At 34.8% G+C, this 22,893-nt stretch overlaps 1 protein-coding gene across 2 annotated transcripts; it reads left to right on the top strand.

The window, feature by feature from the left end:
• Window positions 1–4,091: 4,091 nt before the first annotated feature.
• TRPC1 (transient receptor potential cation channel subfamily C member 1) lies at window positions 4,092–22,569 on the top strand. Of its 2 annotated transcripts, none has more exons than XM_014054840.2 (13): window positions 4,092–4,410; window positions 5,017–5,171; window positions 5,314–5,415; window positions 6,763–6,965; window positions 8,150–8,281; window positions 9,493–9,688; window positions 11,320–11,656; window positions 14,545–14,684; window positions 15,526–15,669; window positions 17,340–17,515; window positions 18,521–18,722; window positions 19,083–19,277; window positions 20,828–22,569. In XM_014054840.2, the coding sequence occupies exons 1-13, from the start codon at window positions 4,275–4,277 to the stop codon at window positions 21,053–21,055; spliced, it is 2,346 nt and encodes a 781-aa protein (XP_013910315.2). In that variant the 5' UTR covers window positions 4,092–4,274; the 3' UTR covers window positions 21,056–22,569. The 2 variants fall into 2 exon arrangements, with proteins under 2 accessions (XP_013910315.2, XP_087581555.1); XM_087725429.1 differs by having other exon boundaries at window positions 4,093–4,410; window positions 6,742–6,965.
• Window positions 22,570–22,893: the final 324 nt, after the last annotated feature.

The raw sequence follows: 22,893 nt of genomic DNA, 5'->3' as shown, positions 1-22,893 counted from the left end.
AGTGTGTGTGTTTGTGGGTGAGTGAATACAAATGCACATTTTAATAAAATACTAATTTAAAAATCAATAAAAGAAATAGCAAGTCTGTTTTTGAACAAGTCATAAATGCAAGCCAATTGTCATGAACCCAAAATACAACGTGACCATGGGTACGGTGGCCAAACATCTTGCAATGGCTAGAAGTGCTTTATGGACTGTAAAACATTGTTCTTTTATAATTTCAAACAGTTGTTAATCACCTGGTCATAAGTTGAGAATGACTTGTATTAAGCAGTAGGAGGCACTACAACCAGTTTTATCTTTATTGGGATTCTTCAAGTGTAGGTATCCTTCATACTAGAGGAAGATGCTTGAAGGGTTTATGTGCCTATTACTGGCCAATAGCTATTACAAAAACTAAAGTTATATAAGCTCCCATATACTCCCACCATAAGGATCATCCTTTCTATCTCCTCCCACTTATGACTAGAACCATGTTGCTTGTATCTTTATGATTTATACTGATTTATACTGAACTGGTTCCTCAAAGAGACCCTCACTGAGGTCCGCAGGATCAGGAGCTGCCTGCTCTAGGGTGGAGGAGCCCAAATGGGTTGAGGCCTAGCCTTATTTAAGATAGTCTTGAAGTTGGCATGTTTGAACAAACCAGCAAACATGGGTTTGTCAGGGGTAGCCCCTTCATCCCCCAAGAAGTTAGGCTCTGGGCCGGGGAGGATATCCTCCTCCCAGTCAGTGAGGGGAGGCCGGTCTCTGGGCATGATCTGTCACCTGAGGCCCGATAGGTCCTGGGGTGGGCCTAGACCTGCGGGATCTTTGGTGGGCCTTGCGCTGCATGCCTGCCTCAATCCCATGGGAAATGGCCCTAGCAATTATCTTCTTCATCTCTGCGGAGAGGTTGGGTCCCCGATCCTCCACGGGGCGGGGCCTTTTTGGTGATAGAGGAAGGGGCTGTTGGGGGGCTATGGAACCCTCCTGAACCTGCTCGTCTGCCTCAGATGTAAATCAAAAAGGTCAGCATAGCCTGTCACACAGAGCCCGAGGCAACCAACCATAACTAAGGAGGCATCGGGGAGAAGTCTTGGTCCCTCTTGGGCTGAAAGGGCCTGGTCTGGGCCACGGAAGAGGCCTCTCCGACAGGCACCTGTGGAAGGGCTACAGCCTAGTGCTGGGCCTTGGAAAACTGCTTTTCCAGTGCTTTCTGGTGCCGAATGGCATCCTTGTCCTGGTCTGGGGCCTGCTTCCTGCTCTGTCTGGAAGAGGGTTTACTTGCTTTAAGGGCCTCCCTAGCTCCCCTGCCAGCCTGCCTGGAGAAGTCCCTGCTGGTGGAAGGACCCAGTTGTTCCAACTCCTGAGGAGCCTGATTGATAACCCAGGGCTTGACCACTCACCTTGCCACTATGAGGAGAAGTCTGTAGCATTCCCAAGTGAGACACTGAAGGCTTTGGTAAAGGTGCAAGGCCAATGATGATAAGGAAAAAATCACTCCCCTGGTGCAAGCTGGAATGCCCCCAGCATTAGCGCAGGTGCAGAGGATCAAGGGGAATGACCTAAGGAGGCCACCCCCCACCCCCCCGTCACCTAGGCCGCATGGTCAATCAAAGGAGCAGACCTGCTGGATGGTCCAGACAGGAAGGCTCCCTGAGGCGATCTGCGCAGAGCAAGGCTAGTGGCTAGGCTATCTGGGCAAAACAACACAGCAAAATCCGCAAACAATTGGCCACCACAGCAAAAAAAAATGCTTCCAAAATGGCCACCATGCCCAAAAAGGTCATCTAAAATGGCTGCCGCAATGAAGGAAGCCCAGAAAACCTCCCACCGCCGGCTACTGGAGGCTGCAGGTCTCCGAAACAGCTGAACAGCCTGGGGAAAGTATGTGGCCATCACGTGTTTCTGCGCTCAGACTGCACACTCTCCACTGTTGATAGCCTGCCCGACGGTCCCAGGCGCCTGAGAACCCCAGGACACCCCAGACCCAGCAAAGGTGAGGAATGGAAGTTGAAAGCAAAAAACCTCACCAAGCCCGCACTCTGGGGGAAAAGAAAAGAAACTGCAAAATTTAAGGAAAAAAGGGAGAGAGTCCAATCTGCAAAAGACTGAGAGAAACTTGAAATGCGTCCACTGGGCTTTGACTGAATTGAAAAAACTGGAAGTCAAGGCAGAACCAGAGGCGTGGCTAAAGGTTCAATTCAGTCCTTGGCAGATTGGCTGAGTTTAACCCATGCTTGGACTCTTCAAGCAGCACACAGGAAAATGCCAATGAAAAACAAGGCCTTTTAGGCAAAAAAATTCTCTTTATTCTAACCAACCATCAAACTAATTAATGAAGGAATTAAAGTCCAGGATGGCATCCTGGATGAGTTTCTGAAAAAGACCAATTACCTTTTGGATTGGGAGTGATGGAAAGAAGAGAGAAGGGGGAAAAAAGAAGAAAAGAAGAAAAAAACAACAAAGCATTAGTTCAAGGGTATACACACTTATACATCCATGTTATTGTACATTTTTATTGTTATTTCTTCCCCCTAAAAGATTTCAATTTGTTTTTCAATTGAATTTACAGTTTATATGTTAAAGATAGGGAAAAAATCTGAAATGATTTATTTTGGTCTGAATTTTATCAGTAGCAATATCACTTACTTATATACAGCCCCATGTTTTAGAACATTCTTTGGGCAGTTTAGAGGCAGCATATTGCCCTCAACAATCTGGCTCCTCATTTTACCGCCCTCAGAAGGATAGAGGGCTGAGTCAACCTTGAATTGACTGAACTCCTGGCTATAGGCAAAGTTTGCCTGCAATACTGCATTCTAACTACGTGTCACCAGTGCTAAAGATTTTTTTTACACTTCAGAGATTTTGAGATGTAAGATTCTTTTACATCTCTGGCATTTTAACAGGGTGTGTAGCACTCACCCTCAAGATGCTGGATGGCTTTTGCTTCACTCCAAACCATTCTCTCTTGTTCTTGCCACATCTTGCTTAGAAGAGAAAGAAATAGAGCTTTCACTCTCACTCCTTGAATTCTTTATTAGAGCTTGCAGATCCTTTCACTGTCATCGATCATCCCCATAGTGCAGGTCAGGGATGTTTCTTCCTCCAGTTTTACAAAAATGCTTATTTGTCCAACTTTCTTTTAATGTCTATTCAGCATATAAACTGAATAAATAAGGGGAGAATATAGTCATGCACTGGCCAATCTGGAGGCAGTCTGTTTTGCCATATTCTGTCCATATTGTGGTTTTCTGACCTGAATAGGTTTCTCTGAAAAATGTTCTAGAATTACCAATTTTTTAAACTTGACATGATTAATACAGTTGAAGGCCTTTCGATAAATGAAGCATATAAGGTTTTTTTTTTATTTGGTTTGGTTTTCTCTGTTATCTAGTGTGCACCAGCAATGATGTCTCATATTCCTAATACTTTTCTAAAGCCAGCTTGAACATCTGGCATCTCTTGTCATGCAAGGCTTTAATTTGCATTGGATGAGCTTTACTAGAAATGAAGGATACTGTTGTACACTGTTAAGTCTTCTTTTCTTTGGTATTGGAATGTAGATTGGCCTCTTCTGATCTGTTTACCAAATCTGTGTCCTTTTCCAGATTTACCAGCACAGCTTGGTTACCACCTTTCCCAATTTTTATTTTTCTGCTTGCCATCTTTCTGTGGTGCATCGGATTGATGGAAAAAATAAATTCCACTATATTCAATCTTGCATTAATTCTCTGATGAAAGTCATATACACTGTTAGTAATCAATAAAGGGTTGAAGGTTGGATGAGACTTGACCGCGAAAAAGACAACTGGTTAATGGCCCCCATGAATCTGGGCGCGGGTCCTAGAGGAAATTCTAAGCAAATTGAAAACAGGACCTGCTTTTAGGTTCAAGGTTATATTTTTTCCCCTTACAATTTGATTACATGAACCGCAAATGACTGACACAGTTCCTGCTGTTCTCCTCTTCGCCGTCCGGGACAAACAACGGCAGTAAGAGACAGCCGCTTGTGTCTCCAACGGAACGGTTGACCGTTAACGGTCTTCGGCGGCGAAAGAAATCAGGGGAGGTGAATAAAGCCTTTTGCGCGTGCGCGGACCTCTCGGTCGCTCGCGCTCCCGTTTGACAGCTGCGCGACGTCGCTCTCCCTTCGGGTGGCACGTGAGACGCGCCTACTTCGCGGGTATCCCAGCGGGGTTGCAGGTCTAGGAGGCAGGAAGGAGGAGAAAGGTGGCTTTGCAGAGCGGCCTCTCCGATGACCCTCCGTTTACTGCGGGGCCGGCGCTATGGCTGCTCTATACCAGAGTGCAGACCCATCGGCCTCGGCTTCCCCGAACAAGCTGCTGGCGTTGAAGGACGTCCGGCAGGTGAAGGAGGAGACCACCCTGGACGAGAAACTGTTCCTGCTGGCTTGCGACAAAGGTCTGTCTCTCGCTTTTCCCTTCATTGCCACAAGGAAACTATTTTCGTTCCACCCGCATTATCAACCAGGAGCGAGCGGGCCTTCGTCAAGGAATCCGCCTAGCATCCAAGCGGACAGTACCGCAAAAGGCCGGGGTTCCGCTCCTTATTTCTGAACGTCGTACCTAGGATGAGAAAATCAATCCGAATAAACAGAATGTGACCCGTAAAAAGGGGTAGCACTCTGATACTGACCCGCTGAGTAATGTACATTCCTTGTAATGAGCAAGAACAATAGCAAAAGGCATCAAAAGTACCCATCTTTTCCTCTCTTCCCTTTTATGGGAATGTATGTCTGTTAGCTTTGTTGATGAAGGATCTTGGCTAAAAAGCCCAAAGTTAATTAGATTGTCAAGCAACGCTACTACAGTATAACGTGCCATTTTATTTGGTTAATTCTAGCTTTTGATCATTCTTCTCTATTTCTATATTTAAAGGGAATACTTGTTTTTTAAAACAAAATTTACATATGGCTGACTTGCTGAAAATTTTAATAAATATTTTAAAAAGTCATTACACATTAAAATCTAAATTGCTAAAATAGAATTTTGTATATTATTGGTTTAGGTGATTTTTACATGGTGAAGAAACTTTTAGAAGAGAATAATTCTGGTGACATGAACATAAATTGTGTGGATGTACTTGGGAGAAATGCTATTACCATAAGTATTGAAAATGAGAATCTAGACATTCTACAGCTTCTGTTGGATTATGGCTGTCAGGTACTACTAATACCATCAGTATAAATTTGAAATTTCTATCATTTTTGCTTTCCTTTAGAACATTGTCATTTTGTAATTTAATGATGTATATTTTCTTTCATGGTGTGAAATTTGATATTATTTGTGCTTTAATTTTCTTCAGTCTACAGATGCATTACTGGTGGCCATTGATTCAGAAGTTGTGGGAGCTGTTGATATATTACTTAATCATCGACCAAAGCGATCCAGTAGACCAACAATTGTTGTTAGTATTACTTTAATTATGTATTTGAGAGTGCATCTCATGATGTCAAATCTTTGATAATGGGAAAAGTTTGATCTTGAAAATTTTGGAGAGCAATTGAAAAGTTTTTGATTATATACCTGAAAATGGGAAGATATATTCTTTATTTCTGATTATTTATTAGCTTTATACACAGGAACTCATGAGCATATATAGCACTCTGCCACACACTTTTCCCTAGGACAATCCTGTGAGTTATATTGAGCAGTGAGCTTCCATGGTTGAGGGTGGACTTGAAGTTATTTTACTGATTATTTATAAAGCATATTTTTTAAAAGTATTAGTTTAACCATTGTGGCATTCTACTGCTTGAATTATAAATAATCAAATTGAAGGTTGTCTTAAATTTTCAAATAAACATTGACTTGTACATACAAGTAGTCCTTGATTTACAATAGTACATTTAGTGACTGTTCAACGTTAGAAAAGCACTGAATAGAGTGACATGACTTTTTCACATGACCGTTGCAGCATCCCCAGGGTCATGTGATCAAAATTCAGACACTTGGCAAGTGAATCAAATTTATGACAGTTGCAGTGTTCTAGGATCATCTGATCATCTTTTGCAACTTCCCGACAAGCAAAGACAAGGACAAGTCAAATTAACAACCATGTTACTAACTTAACAACTGCAGTGATTCAACAACTGTGGTGAGAAAGGTCGTAAAATGGGGCAATATTCACAAATGTCTCACTTAGTGACAGAAACTTTGGGCCCAATTGTGGTTGTAAGTCAAGGACTACCCCATATATATTATAAAAGGGAATGTTTCTAATTCTAGTTTTTATAAACATTTCCAAAAAGATAGGAACTGTTATAGTATGTAAATCTAATAGTGTGTTATCTTCAATATATCTCACAAGGCCTTTTCTATTACATTTTTTTTAAAATTGGGAGAATCACTAGAAGTTACTGTTCAAATTATCACGTACATATTGGTCTATTTTTTATTATATCACTTCAGGTACAAATGTGTGTCTCTAACTGGCTTCTTAAGAAGGAGAAGGAGCATATAAGAAGCATAACATTCATTCTACTCCTTAGTACCCTACTAAGAGAAATAGCACTTGGACTTTAGAACCATGTATACATTTTTCATTTCAGGAAATAATTCTTCATGGAACAAAATATACATAGTTAACATTTATCAGTCATTGCATCCAGTTTAGTAATTTTGAAATTAAATATATTTAAGACCTTAAAATGTATGTTTTGGTTTCAAATCAGATGTCTCTTAGATTTCATCTCTGCATTACTAATTCATCAAGCTTATTTTATTTTCTCAGACTTTTGTATCTGTATTGCAGAAATTAATGGAACGTATGCAGAATCCAGAATACTCAACAACTATGGATGTGGCACCTGTCATTTTAGCTGCTCACCGTAACAACTATGAAATTCTTACAATGCTCTTAAAACAGGATGTTTCGCTACCCAAACCTCATGCTGTGGGGTGTGAATGTACATTGTGTACAGCCAAGAACAAAAAAGATAGTTTACGTCACTCCAGGTTACAATAATTAGATGTTCATCCGTATCTGCAGTTTTTCCACCATTTTAAGTAATAATCATAAAGGAGTTTAGTTCCTATTTTAGAATAAAATGAATGCTCATGACAAGGATATATTTGATAGAGTATATAGCTTTGCATGAAAAAATGTTAAGTTTAATCCCTGCCATCAGAGTAGAATTGGGAAAAATATTTGGATGATTGCTTATGGTCATTATAAAGTAGTGAACACAATGGTTTAGTGATCTCACTGGTCGTAAATTAGTTTCCTACTATATCACTAGTAATCCTGAAGAAACTTTTGTAAACAAGGAACTATTTTTTTCTTTCATGTTACTATAAATTGCTAATATGTAGGCAGTTTAAAACACATTATTCATAAAAACAGATAAAACAGAATTTATTAGCAATTAGTTGGCAATTTATTGGCAACTAATATTTCTTAGCTATAGTGCTTTTCACCAAACAGCAGGCAAAGGCAAAGAGTTAACATACATTCTGTATCAACTGTAGCTTCTGGGTGATCTCCAAAGGCAGCCCAAAATTGAAAGCATTGTAGTATTCTACTTTATAAGTGATAAGGGCATACAGTAAGTCACTATTGCAAAGACTTCTTTCTCACCAAAAGGCCATAATTGGCACAAAAACAGAAGCTGGGATAAAAGTCCCTTTTTATTGGCCTGCTTTTTCAGGAAGACTGGCATTGCACTCAGAGTCAAGCAGGAGCTGAAATTAAATCAGATTGTCAAGACAGGAAAAGTAACACTGTTATGCAGGATTAGTTTGCCACATCTAGTTCCGCATAACCTCCAATGTAGATATGAACAACATTTTTGTTATTGTCATGAAATTACAATAATACTCCAAATTGACAAAGTTGTTTTGAATAGGATTAATGGGTTTGCATGTTTGGAAAATCTTAATCTAAAACAATTGTCCCTTGAACAATAATGGATAGCAGTACATCTTATAATAAAGTCTTTAATTAAATTTGTTATCAGTATTAAAACTAAAAACATCTAAGAACTTTCTTACAACACATGCATTGGAGGAAATTCTTTTGCTTACTGATAATAATATATGTCAGATTTCTAAAATAGGTTTCATATAAATGATGAGTTGATATGTTTAATTAAATAAAAACTGTTTGTCTTAAGATGTGTTCTTTGACATTGCCACTGCAGATTTCGTCTTGATATTTATCGATGTTTGGCTAGTCCTGCCTTAATAATGTTGACAGAAGAGGATCCAATTCTGAGAGCCTTTGAACTTAGTGCGGATTTAAGAGAATTAAGCCTTGTAGAAGTTGAATTCAGGTATGATAATATGTATTACTATTGTAATTTCAGCAGCATGACATTATTAGATGCAGGCATATCACAAGTGACCCTGGCTAACACTACTGTATATATGCTATAAACAGAAAATTTCCAACCCAAACTCATTGATATTTGATAAGAAATGAGTCACACAGTCTATAGCTTTTATTCCTAGACAAACATACTGAAGAATAAACAATATACCTGAATTTGTTACTAAAGAACAAGAACTAAATACAAATATTTCATGAACTGTTTTAAGCTAAGTTAATTTGCAATTAACTTAGAAGATACTACATATACTTCAAAGATTTATAGCAAATGTTTAGTTAAGGACAAAATCTACATAGCGTTATGTTGTATTTCTTTTTGGTTCAAACACAATTACTCTGGTTATATATCAATTATTGAAGAAGAATAAGGGAGCCTAAATTACATATATATACTGATATAGCTTGAAGGTCACAGGGACAAATTACTTTGGCACTATTGCCAAGAAAAATATAAGGTTGCATTCATGAATATTTTATTCTCTATTTTGATAACGTGTTTCCATTTTGCATGGTAATGAAATGATTTTTAAATTTTTTTTAGAACAAACAATCCATATGCATCACTGAGGACTTAAAAAGATAAAAGTCTTCTTCAGCTCAGGCTTGATTCTTGGTGCCATTATTTATATAAGATTAAAGAGCAGAGATTTCTTGGTGGTATCATCCAAATACTAAGCTTCCAAATTTAATAAAAATCAACACAGCACTACAATAAAACTCCACTCCCAAATGCATTAAAATGTATATAATAAAAGTCAGCCATAAATCTAGTAAATGAAATAAGGGATATTTAAGGACAATGTAGCTAAATTATTTAAATTATTTATTTCTTATGAATTTATGAATGGGTTGCAAGATTTATAGCATTCCCTCTTCCAGTTTTTCCCATTGCTAAAGTCATCCATATCTGAGGTATTTGAACCTGAATCCCCTGGTCCTAGTCCATCACCTTAACTACTATACCATCTTTAATTTTTTTAAAGTTTGTCCTTTTTCAGTGACTGAAATAATTTATTTAAACCATCTTGATTTTTGTTCAGGAAGGACTTTTATTCTTCTTTTTTGTTCATATTAGCATTAGATTAAATCTAATTAGTATTGAATTATATTAAATTAGCATTAGAAGTCAGTTTTGTTACTTTGTGTATTTCCTAGAAATGATTATGAGGAACTGGCTCAGCAGTGCAAAACCTTTGCTAAAGATTTGCTTGCTCAAGCACGGAATTCCCGGGAGCTTGAAGTTATATTGAATCATACTGCAAGTGATGAACATGTGGATAAACGAGGATTACGAGAAGAGAGAATGAATTTGAGTCGCCTAAAGCTTGCCATTAAGTATAACCAAAAGGAAGTATGTCACTTTTGATTTATTAAATACAGAATCCTGTTACAAATAGATGGGATAAAATAGATATATGTCTTAGTAAGTTTCCAATTTCTAATAATTAGAAAAATTTTAATATTAATTCAATATATCTATTAAATTTCTGTAGGAAGTCCTTGACTTACAATCTTTTGTTTAGTGACCTTATGGAGAAGCACTGAAAAAAATGACTTCGTAAGTCCTCGCACTTACAGCATCCTTGTAGTCACATGATCAAAACTTGGGCTCTTGGCACCAGCATGTATTTGTAATGCTGTCTGTTACCATTTGTGACATTCCCAGCCTGCTTCCAACAAGCAAAATCAATGGCAGAAAAATTCGCTTAATAACCACACGATTCACAACAACCATGGCAAAAAAGCTTTTAAATTGGGCACCACTTAACAATTGCTTTTCTTAGGAATGTAATTTCTGGTCATAATTATGGTTGGCAGTCAATGACTGTGATATAAACATAGCAGAGATGGGTTGCTACCAAACTGGTAGTAAAAAATTGGCAACCTACCACTGAAACATAGGATATAAATTAGCAGCCTAGCACAATATTTTTCTCTATAAGACAATAGTCAATGTATTTGTGGGCCAAGATTTTGAATGGCAATGGAGAATTAATGCCATATTAGTACGAGTTTCTTTTCATAATTCAGTAGATTCACTGGTTTTGTTGCTCTAGTTCTTACCTCATACCTCTGATGTGGCACAGAGCTTTGAATTTTACTTCATCTAATTTCTGTTGGCTGGCATTATATACTGTAATGGTAATATAGTTGCTGAAGTTAATTACCTCTATAAAATATGGTGCAAGGTTTTGTGCAGGAGATGACTGGTATTAAGGTAAGCAGCACTTTCACATTGCTCTTTCTCATGTGACCATTTTGAAGTTTAATTTCTTGTTCCAATCATGTTGTTGTTGTTATTATTCCTAGCTGCAAGTGAATAACTATTTTTACAATCTTGCTCTTTCTCATCTTGGATTAAAAGCCATATGTTGCCAGTGTATAAACCTGGCAAGGCTCTACTACTTTGCCTGTCTATATATGTGTATTTAAAGAGCATTGCTCTGTAAAATGGGAAATCTGTTTCACACATATAGTGCTGAGAAAGCACAGCCCAAAGTAAGGGAAATTATAATATATGGTTGCTATAATAGTTAAGATTTTAAATGTTTTATTGTGTGTCAGGCTAGTGAGCCCAACAAAAACAGCATTGCACTGTTACATTGCAGGTCTTGCCTTTTGTATATACGAATGTTCTGATGGCACATTAAAAATATGGTCAAAAGAGGTGGAGCTTATAGTACAATGCAGCCTTCATCACCAGTTCAGCAGTTAGGGCTGAGGACACCACACAAACATTGTTTACAGTTGTTCTAGTATTAGCAAACATAAAATGAATATCTGCTTTAAACATACAATGAAGTTTAATTATCAGATTATATTTAATTATATAGAATTTACATGTTTAAAATGAATTTACCCTCCAGTGCTATTATGTAGCTAATGATTTCTACCTACTTTTATTATTCTTTTAAACCAAGAATGTAAATCATTAGCTTCTTTAGAAAGTGCTTATTCATGTAAAATATTTTTCTATTACAGTTTGTCTCCCAATCTAATTGCCAGCAGTTTCTCAATACTGTCTGGTTTGGACAAATGGCTGGTTATCGCCGCAAGCATACATTTAAGAAGATTTTGACAGTCTTGACAGTTGGCATCCTTTGGCCTCTACTATCTTTTTCTTACTTATTGGCACCAAGATCTCAAATAGGCAGAATAATTCATACTCCTTTTATGAAATTTATCATTCATGGAGCCTCTTATTTTACATTTCTGTTACTACTTAATTTGTACTCACTTGTCTACAATGAAGATAAGAAAAACACAATGGGACCAGCATTAGAGAGAATAGACTACCTTCTAATACTGTGGCTCATTGGTAAGTATAATAAAACTGTTAAAATTCTAACTTTGTCAATGAATATATTTTGGATGACCACTTGTGTGATATATACTTTAATATAACATTCAATTTTATAAGAACAGTTCTGGGCTTAATTTCAGTGAACTGAACTGTCTGTATCCATGATGGCAAAGTTAGAAAAATCTGTGTTTCCAGTCACATAAAAAGTTATAATAGCAGGAAGGCAGAATCTAGATAGATGCAGATGGAGTATCTTTATTATTGTACCTCATCTATGTCTGGAAATGTATTAGTTGACATTTGCACACTGGTAGGGAAGGTAAGTGAATACCACCCCTGTAGTTGATCCTTCAAGAACCAGCAATCTGATATGATAATAAGATGAAACTCAAAAAATTAGAATATCATGCAAAAGTTCATTTATTTCAGTAATGCAACTTAAAAGGTGAAACTAATATATGAGATAAGATTCATTACATGCAAAGCAAGATAGTTCAAGCCGTGATTTGTCATAATTGTGATGATTATGGCGTACAGTTCATGAAAACACTAAATCCACCATCTCAGAAAATTAGAATATTACATGCAATCAATAAAACAAGGATTGTACATAGAACAATATCGGACCTCTGAAAAGTATAAGCATGCATATGTACTCAGTACTTGGTTTGGGCCCCTTTTGCAGCAATTACTGCCTCAATGCGGCGTGGCATGGAAGCTATCAGCCTATGGCACTGCTGAGGTGTTATGGAAGACCAGGATGCTTCAATAGCGGCCTTCAGCTCTTCTGCATTGTTCAGTCTCATGTTTCTCATTTTTCTCTTGGCAATGCTCCGTAGATTCTCTATGGGGTTCAAGTCAGGCGAGTTTGCTGGCCAATCAATCACAGTAATCCAACAGTCATTGCAGCAATACCTGGTTCACTGTGCTTTTGGCAGTGTGGGCAGCTGGAAAATGAAGTCAGCATTCCCATAAATCTCATCTGCAGAAGGAAGCATGAAGTGCTCCAAAACCACCTGGTAGACGGCTGCATTGACCCTGGTCTTAATGAAGCACAGTGGTCCAAAGTCCTGTTGCTCAGTGGTCCAAAGTCCTCTTTTCTGATGAGAACAACTTTTGCATCTCATTTGGAAATCAAGGACCAGAGTATGGAGGAAGAATGGAGAGGCTAATAAAGCACAGTAATCCCACGGTCATTGAACCAGTTTTTGGTGCTTTTGGCAAAAGTTGCTCTCATCAGAAAAGAGGACTTTGGACCACTGAGCAACAGGACTTTGGACCACTGTGCTTCATTAAGACCAGGGTCAACACAGCCATCTTACCAGGAGATTTTGGAGCACTTCATGCTTCCTTCTGCAGACGAGCTTTATGAGGATGCTGACTTCATTTTCCAGCTGCCCACACTGCCAAAAGCACCAAAACCTGGTTCAATGACTGGGGGATTACTGTGCTTGATTGGCCAGCAAACCCGTCTGACCTGAACCCCATAGAGAATCTATGGGGCATTGCCAACAGAAAGATGAGAGACATGAGACCGAATGATGCAGAAGAGCTGAAGGCCGCTATTGAAGCATCCTGGTCTTCCATAACACCTCAGCAGTGCCACAGGCTGATAGCTTCCCTGTCACGCTGCATTGAGGCAGTAATTGCCGTAAAAGGTACCCAAACCAAGTACTGAGTACATATGCATGCTTATACTTTTCAGAGGTCCGATATTGTTCTATGTACTATCCTTGTTTTATTGATTGCATGTAATATTCTAATTTTCTGAGATGGTGGATTTGGGGTTTTCATGAGCTGTACGCCATAATCATCACAATTATGACAAATCACGGCTTGAACTATCTTGCTTCGCATGTAATGAGTCTTATCTCATATATTAGTTTCACCTTTTAAGTTGCATTACTGAATGAACTTTTGCACGATATTCTAATTTTTTGAGTTTCACCTGTAGAACCAGTAGTGGATCAGAAACTATTTCTCAGTATCATTGCATTTTAAGTCCCTGTAAAGTATGCAGAATTTTGAAAAGTATGTTATCAACTTTATATACTTGAAAAGTATATTAACACCCTCCTCAAAGCATTAATCAGCTATGGAACAACTTTCTAAATGTGTGCTTGTGTGTACATGGAGACTGCTTCTGCTGAAACTGCCAGCAAAGGAGCTATATATGCACAGATAGTAGTGGACATTCTTTGAAACAGCCATGCAAGTTTTCCAAAGGATGTGCTTACTTTCATGTGTCACATGAAATGATGAGTTATTTTCTTTGCCATAATATGCTTTGTAAAATGCTTTTTCCGAATACTTTAGGAATATTCAGCATTTTAAAAACAGGCTAGTGAACAAATTACTGCTGTGGTAATGAGGCTTATCACAAACCGATGTGAATTTTTTGTCAAATTGTTATGCCACCTCCTGTTTGCCGGTGGCTAAATAGTTTGTCAGTTGTTTGAAGAGTTAAGTTAGCATGTTTTGCAGACATATTGCTCTCAACCTTTGAGTTTTACCTCCAATACAAATCTATTACAAAAAAAAATTAACTGGCTTAACAGTTGGGGGAAAAAGCTGTTGAAAAATAACAAGAGGGGGAGACAAACCCACTTATATTCTCAATGATTTTGTCGTATCCTAAAGCAATGTTGTGTAATATTTATTATTAAATATAATAACGTATTTATAGTGGGAAACTATTTTATAAGGTAACTTTTATTTAGAATATATTGAATATTAGATAGTTCAGGTTCGGTATTGTTTTATAATATTTTGCAATACTCTAATCTGCTTTTTCACTAAAAACTTCTTGGAATGACTTTTTTAATAGTCTGACCTTTCTGTTATTTAAAAGTATACCTAGACAATACTGAGATTGAACACCCTTTTTCGTTTTCTGTTCTAAGGAATGGTATGGTCAGATGTTAAAAGGCTTTGGTATGATGGCTTGGAAGACTTTTTAGAAGAATCACGAAATCAACTTAGTTTTGTCATGAATTCTTTGTATTTGGCAACTTTTGCTCTCAAAATAGTTGCCCATAAGAAGGTAAATAGTCATTCTTATGTTAACATGAGCATTAAGTTGTATTTTTCAACAATTGAAATCTTTAGTACATTCATTTTTAAAATTGTCTGGTATGTCTTTGAGTTTGGTCTGTATATATTTAATGCTGCTACAGAAGTAGACATTTTACTTATGCATTTATGTGTTTATTATTTAAATTTATTGGCTGCTTATCTCCAGTTGACTCTGGAGAAAATACAAAACTAAGAGACATAAAAATAACTAAAATGTTAAATTAATGTAAAGAACTTTCAGTATTTCTTGTTTTTTGTTATTTGCTAAAATTCTTTTTGGGATAACTACAGTATATTGTGTGTATGTGTATATATACAGTGTGTGTGTTATACACATACATACCTACCTACCTACATACACAAATACATACATACATACACACACACACACACACACACACACACACACACACACACACACACAAAATACATTTCCAAAAATAGAATATGAAATAAGAGGAACATTACAATACTGTTCAAAGATATAGCTAGAATTTTAGCTTTCATAAGTCATGGGTTTTATATATGCATATACTGTAGTATAAAAATTAATAAGAAATAACCATCTAAATATACTTAGTTTGGCTTTCTTTTCTTAAATATAAAGCACACCAAATTTTCTAGTAATAAACTGATGGATTACAATCATGTGTATGTATATGCACATACTGTATTTCACATATGTATTTCAGCAAGCACTTTGTTGTGTAGAAACCTATTAAATAATGAAATATGTTTCATGAGAGATATTGATGAACTATTCATCAGTTATATCCGAAGGAATGATAAGTTTTGTTTAAAAATTCCAGTTCCATGATTTTGCTGAGAGGAAGGATTGGGATGCTTTCCATCCTACACTTGTGGCTGAAGGACTCTTTGCTTTTGCTAATGTTCTCAGTTATCTCCGACTATTCTTCATGTATACAACAAGCTCCATCCTGGGTCCACTTCAGGTATCTTATTATATGACTATCAACTTTGATGCGATAGGAACATATGACCACCATTGTTAAATTTACTGTAGGTAACTGTTTATTGTTTTTCAAGTATGGGCCTTCTTGGCTTAATTAAACTTACTGAAATCATTGAGTGTATTCACAGTTGCCCTCCCTATCATTTATTGAACTAGCTATGCCTGTATGAGTAAGGTGTGGTTCCCTCATTGAATCAAAATTGTAGAAACAAAATTAGAGTTAAATTCCACATGATTCAACTGGTAGTATTTATTTATAAAGTAATCAATTATTTATTTATATATATTTTAGTGTATCAAGGGGCACTGTGTTTTTCCTCTATTGATGAACACTCAAATGTGTAAATAAATGTGAATTATGCATAATTGCATAATATCTATGAAATATTGTACTGTTGTCTGTACGTATTTCTTCATATTTCTTCCATTTTTAATCACAACATCTCTTGCAAATTCCTTATTATTAAATGTTTATAACCATTAAGAGTATAGATTTGAATTCACCTTGAAAAAATTCAACATGTAACATTTCTTTATGTGCTAAAGCTGTGACATGCATTTTTATTAGTCCCTGTAAGCAAAGTCAGTATTCCAATATACCCAAACAGGCAAAAAAACAACCACCATTAAATGAGATACTGATATTGAAATGACTGCAGATATAGCCGTAGCTGATACTCCATTTTACAGAAATAGAACTTAACCTTTAAATGTCTATAAAGGTATCCCATCAAATGAAATGTGAAGCATATTACTGCAAAATGTCCATTTTCATCAATATTGATAAAATAATAAATTTTGCTTAAATAAATTTTGAAAAGCTGTTAATACATTGGGCATGTTTTTAGATTTATTGTAAATCACTTCATGGAAATATCAGTGTCAAAAATACCTTGGAAATATATTCATTAATAAATTATTGCTATTAAATCATTCTAATTGACATGGTTAATTATGAGGAAATGGTTTTAAAAAGGGGAATTGTTGGAAGCACATTTTATCTGTATGCCAATACATATACTTCTAAGTGAAAGTACTGTGAAGCGGTATATAAGTCTAAATGCTATTGCTATTAACAGTTTGTTAAAGGCTATGAACTCCATCAAACATGTGATACTAAACTATTTGTGAAACAATAATGTTTTATACCTACTATTTCCAGGATTTCAAGGGGAAGAAGGTGGAGGACTAGAAAGTTATATAGTTCATAGTTTTACAAGTTCTAGTGTTCTTGTATCCCTATTTGAGATACATTACCTTAAAATGAAGATGTATATACCTTTTAGCAGGAAGAAAGCTCATTAAATAGCTAGATTTACTTTGAAGTAAACAATAATATAAATGCATACTTTTTTAAAAAAATAGGTAACTTTCAGTTATCAGATTTCAAACTTCTTTAGTAATTAAATTTTAGAGAATAGTATATTATATTATATTACATTACATTAGATTATGAATATTTGCTATTTTAAATTAATTATTTACTTAGGATACTATTTTACTTTTTCATCAAAATAAAATGAAATTAAATATTCCATTCACTCTTAGAGAAACGTGCTCTTTTGTAATTTCATGGATTTTTTTGTCTTTTTTTAATTTGTCATCAGTTGATGTTAATTTCAGTAATCTCAAGTAATGTGTATTTTGCAGATTTCAATGGGGCAGATGTTGCAAGATTTTGGCAAATTTCTTGGTATGTTCCTTTTGGTATTGTTCTCATTCACTATTGGATTGACTCAACTTTATGATAAAGGATTCACTGTCCATGAAGAGAAAGACTGTGCTGGAATTTTTTGTGAGCAGCAAAGCAATGACACATTCCATTCGTAAGTTTCAATGCTCTCTAACTATGCATATTGCTGGTGATGTGCCTATACCTTGTGTAGTACATGTTAATTATTAGAAACTGTCTAATTGTGTGGTCATCTTGATAATAAATTGTTAATCCCTTTACTTTAAGTTGATTGAAGTTTACTTTTGGTTGATTCTATAGTATATATAAAATGGCATTATTGAGCATGTAATTGACTCTAGGAAAGATTTAACTACAGTTCTGTTTAAGCAAATACTTTTACTTAATTATAAAATATGCCCTATAAAACAATCATAATGCTACATTTTGTATTTGATGTAAAATGCATACAATAATGAGTTGAAAAAATTAACTTGCAAATTGTCTTTTCTCTCCTATTCACAACTGGAAAAATAATACCAAACCTCTACCACCTCCTCTTTCAGTTCTACTTATACTGTGCAATACATTTAAAGATTAGTCAGCCATTCTTGAAACAAATATGATTAGCTGTCTCTTAAATACTGAGTGTCCGTGCCAGTTTATATGTGTTAACCAATAAATCTGTTTCATCTTATTTTGGGGCTAATCTTAGAACTTTAAAAGTTTGCATGTATTTATATTAATGTATTTGTATTTATTTCTGCCTTTTGACATTTATTATTCACTATATATTTACAAATGTTTACGTGTATTGTGAGATAAAATTTGATATATGTAAACCAATGCAGATTACAATCCAATTCACATATTTGACCATGAGGTTGCAATGAAGTTATTTCAGAGCCACATAAAGTTCATTTTTATCCTGAATTATTAATCAAAGCACATATTATAGAATACTTCTATTCTCACACTATTTCACCCTGCTATATACATATCATGTGCTTCCTCTCTCACACTGGGCTCCTATACAATTTTAGATCTAAATATTCAAGTCGAGTAATCTGGATTTTAAATATCATGAGCAATACAACAAATGTATTCTTTCCTTATGTGTTCTCAAGGATTATCTAATCTTTTTTTTTTCTATCCTTAGGTTTATTGGCACCTGCTTTGCTCTGTTTTGGTATATATTCTCCCTTGCACATGTAGCTATATTTGTCACCAGATTTAATTATGGTGAAGAATTGCAGTCTTTTGTGGGCGCTGTTATTGTTGGCACATATAATGTAGTAGTTGTGATTGTTCTTACCAAGCTTTTAGTGGCGATGCTTCATAAAAGTTTTCAGCTAATAGCAGTAAGTACTTTTAGTACTTTATTATTTTACTGCCTTTATAACAAATTTGAAGCTTGAATAATAGTGTTATCTGGATTAGGATGTGGAATTTTCTATTTTTGGTGAATACATTATAATGCCTGGAAAACACTAATGGGATTCATCTGTTTTCATTAATCATTCATAAGTAAATCCTGTCTGGGAGGAAGAGGAGGAAAAAAAGTCAGGATCATGACTGCGTAATTGAACCCCTTTTATTTTGTGTGACTCACATTAAAAGGGACACGGCATAGAGGTAGCACACAATATTTTGATACAAAGCTGTGTTTAATCATAATTTAATAAAATTTCTGACATCTTTATATATTTTAAATAATTCAGAATCATGAAGATAAGGAATGGAAGTTTGCTCGTGCGAAGCTCTGGCTTAGCTATTTCGATGATAAATGCACGCAACCTCCACCTTTCAATATTATTCCTGCTCCCAAAACAATCTGCTACATATTTAATAGTGTCAGTAAATGGATTTCTTCTCACACGTCATCAGGCAAAGTTAAGCGGCAGAACAGTTTAAAGGTAAGGAATTGTTTATATAATCATGTACATTAATTTTTTTATTGTTCCTTCATTACTTTGGAAGATTTATATAATTTGTGCAACAGTCATAATTCTGGGCAATGTACATTAAATGACCTTTCATTTAAGGTCATGTAAATATGAATCATACATCAACAAAAAGCAAAACAAAAACAAACATGTCAAACAAAACATAGCCAGGCTCATTAATTGCACATTTCACCTCACAGGATATATAGGTTCATATAATGTCTTGGTTGTCCTGGTTGTTCTCCCAAGTCTTTGGGACAGGATGATTGTGATAGCTACAGTAATTATTTATAGTACTTTTAGCAAGGAAAAAGAATTATTATTTTGTATCTCAAAAGAGAGATATTTTTATTTTTAGGGCAAGTATATTTTTAACAAGTACTGGGAAACATCAGTTGTATCCAGACCCTAGATTGTAAAGTAACTTCCATGTACTTAGTTTTTAATTATATATACTTATTAGTACAGATAAGTAGATGCATACATTGACACATAGATAATTGTCTGATTCTTATGTGTCAGTTATGTTTGAAAAACAAAGACTATATATAGCAATTTATATCTTGGCAGATTATTAAGGATGTAAATATTTCAGAAATATTGTAAATATATTTACCCATTTACCCATATGCTTTTTCTATGAAAATGAAACCAATTTTGGTTTATTCAAAAACATTTGTTGAACAAGCATGGTAAAGCAAACTGTTCTCGATTAGGATGTGTATAGGCGCAATTGGCATCCTTAAATAATTGTCAGATTTCTTGAATCAACTCAATCAATCCATAGTATTACTTTTAAGCAGAACAAACTTCCAAATTCAATTATGGCCTTATTGTGAATAAGGCCATGCTGTGGCATAAAAATGCACATGTACAAGCATAGCAGGGCAATTTTAAACTGGGACTTCAACACTGGATTGATTCGTGGCAGATAGTCCTAGGCAAATTAGAAATTACATCTGTTGAAAATCCCATATTTTGGGCAGGTTCTTTGTTCAAATGCCATGCAGGCAGGTGAAATAGACAAACCAATAAGAGATTGCTGGCATGTTAGCTTCTGTATACTTTTGGAATTTTGGTCATCATTGTACAATATGCATGTTCTATCCGTATTTTGCCTGAATTCATTAAACAGGCATGAGGTCCAAATATAATAAGGATAAAATGATTTGTGAGACACAAACTTTATAGTATGTTTGCTATAGACATTAAAAACCTGCCAATTTAGTCAAAGGTTGTCATTAATCCAGAGGAAATGATTAAATGATAAATCAGAAGTTCCTACTTAGTTATTTGTTTGATGCAACTGCTGACAAATCTTATAGGGCATCATTTGCGCCTTGCAGTTTATTCATGGAATTTGTGACATTTTGGAGAGTTGTTATTTGGATGGTTAGCCTGTAGTTATGATGGACTTTGATTTCTTTGTGATATTCTGAATATCTCAAGAATTGATCAATATTCAATTAAAACATGATTTGCTACATCAATTTATCTAATTTGTCATTATTTATTTAAAGGAGTGGAAAAGTTTGAAGCAAAAGAGAGATGAAAATTACCAAAAGGTGATGTGTTGTTTAGTCCATCGTTACTTGACTTCCATGAGACAGAGAATGCAAAGTACTGATCAGGCAACAGTAGAAAACCTGAATGAACTGAGACAAGATTTATCAAAATTCCGAAATGAAATAAGAGACTTGCTTGGTTTTCGGACATCAAAATATGCCATATTTTATCAAAGAAACTAATTTTCAAATGTTTCTAATGATTCTACTCAGGCACCTATATTTGCAGTGTGTTGGATGGGGACAGAATCTGGTTCAAAAGCAGTAATTTTATTAATATATTTTTAAAAGGCAATGAAAAAACTGTTGCCAGGTTCTGTGGTAAAACAGTAACTGGTGATTTTGAATTAATGTGAAGCTTTTGATGTATATAATTTGTAAACTGTATAGTCAGCTAAATGGAAATATTTTGTTATATGTCAAATTTGATATTCTCATTAGCATCTGGACATTGACTAATTTATGTGTACACTGTTGCACTTTTGAGAAGGAGATGTTTTAATTTTTCCTCTTTGAAGTATAAAATGAAGGCACAAATTATTTTTGACATATTTTAAACAATTGTACCTTTCTAAATTAAGGTAAGCATCAACCAGTTATGAGCATATTTTTAAAAACTACCTTTCTGAAAACTGTCAAATTAGGTTAATGTAATACTATTTTAAAAGAATTCTTTTGGAGTTGGAATAATATTGAAAGGCCATATTGCCATCCGTGTGACATTTTGGTATTCAAAGAGTGATGAATACCAAAGAATTTAATATTTTGAAATTGACTATGGTTTTTTTTTAAAGTAAAATGATGGCTTACTAAAATTTTATAGAGATAATCTGAAGGTGCCATTTATATCTAGATCTCTAGCACCTATTTATATCACATTATTTCCAAGATGCGATAGTTGAAATAATGAAATTTCAACATTCATACTCCTTTAGATAATTCAACAGAATTAGATGAAAGCATGGTACTTCTGTTGACTGTATTGGTTACTATAAGAATTAATCTTCATTATAAAAGTAATATTGAAATATTTGAAATATTTTATCCTCTTAAAATATTTATAGTAAAACATCTTACTAGTATTATGGGTCAAGTAAAGTGCAACAAACATATTTTCACTGTTTTCACTGAAAGCATACCATATTTAACCAGATTACATTCTCCATTTTGCAAAAAATACTTTTTGAAATCATCATTTGTTTAAGTCTCATACTTATTTTTTAAATATATTTTATGTTGGAGTGTCTTGATGTATATATTGATGCCCACTTTAGGTTTATCTATTTTGTAAATATATTGATTACTTCCATTAAATTCTGCAAACTATGGCTAACAGATGCTGGTCATCTAAATAATTGCTAAAATATTGGAAATAAAGAGAATGAAATTTAAATAAAATATTTCTCCTGAGGCTTTTTAAATACATATCTCCAACCATACACCCATAAACAAATCTATTTTTGCACCACAGAATGATCAAGTGATATGATTATAAAGTTGATGATTCTTTTGAATTGTCTGTATATTCCATTTGTATAATAACCTGAACTAATATCCCCCAAAAGAAAGTGAATTTTTGGATTAGAAATCGAAGATTTTTACTTAAGATACACGCTATTTTGTATTGTAGCATTTATCTTGTCAGTTGTATAGAAATAAATTGGCATTTTTCTAAAATAAAAAAAGTAATACTATTCTTAATGTCTGATCCAACTTTATTCTCAGAAAAATCATTCATTTTATTGTTATGAATATCATAAAAGGTATATAATTTAGAAACAGTGTAATTATAGAAAAACAAAAGTTGTTTTCTGATATTATTTTTTTCCTATTTTTTCTTTCATTTTCTTCCATTCCGTCAAAACCATAAATAATGTGCTTTCATCAATTAGCAGAAAAATAAATGGCAAGAAATATATTTAAACATCACATAAATGAACTGAACCTAATATATGATTTTCTTTTGGTACATTGAATTACTTTTAAAAGAGAATTTACAAACAAATTGTTTAGGACAAAAT

The sequence above is a fragment of the Thamnophis sirtalis genome, unplaced genomic scaffold (genome assembly GCF_051295495.1).
Source record: "Thamnophis sirtalis isolate CommonGarterSnake01/CBP01778 unplaced genomic scaffold, rThaSir2_p1.2 scaffold_11, whole genome shotgun sequence".
Classification (NCBI taxonomy): domain Eukaryota; kingdom Metazoa; phylum Chordata; class Lepidosauria; order Squamata; family Natricidae; genus Thamnophis; species Thamnophis sirtalis.
The sequence above is the reverse complement of the archived record's forward strand: the minus strand, read 5'-3'. Positions and strand labels throughout refer to the sequence as shown.

Bases quoted from the DNA above. Each gene is read 5' to 3' on its own strand.
- TRPC1 (XM_087725429.1), top strand. From the start codon at position 4,275: ATGGCTGCTCTATACCAGAGTGCAGACCCATCGGCCTCGGCTTCCCCG. The intron at 4,411-5,016 runs GTCTGTCTCTCG...TTATTGGTTTAG, and splicing joins CCTGCTGGCTTGCGACAAAG to GTGATTTTTACATGGTGAAG. The intron at 17,516-18,520 runs GTAAGTTTCAAT...TTCTATCCTTAG, and splicing joins AGCAATGACACATTCCATTC to GTTTATTGGCACCTGCTTTG.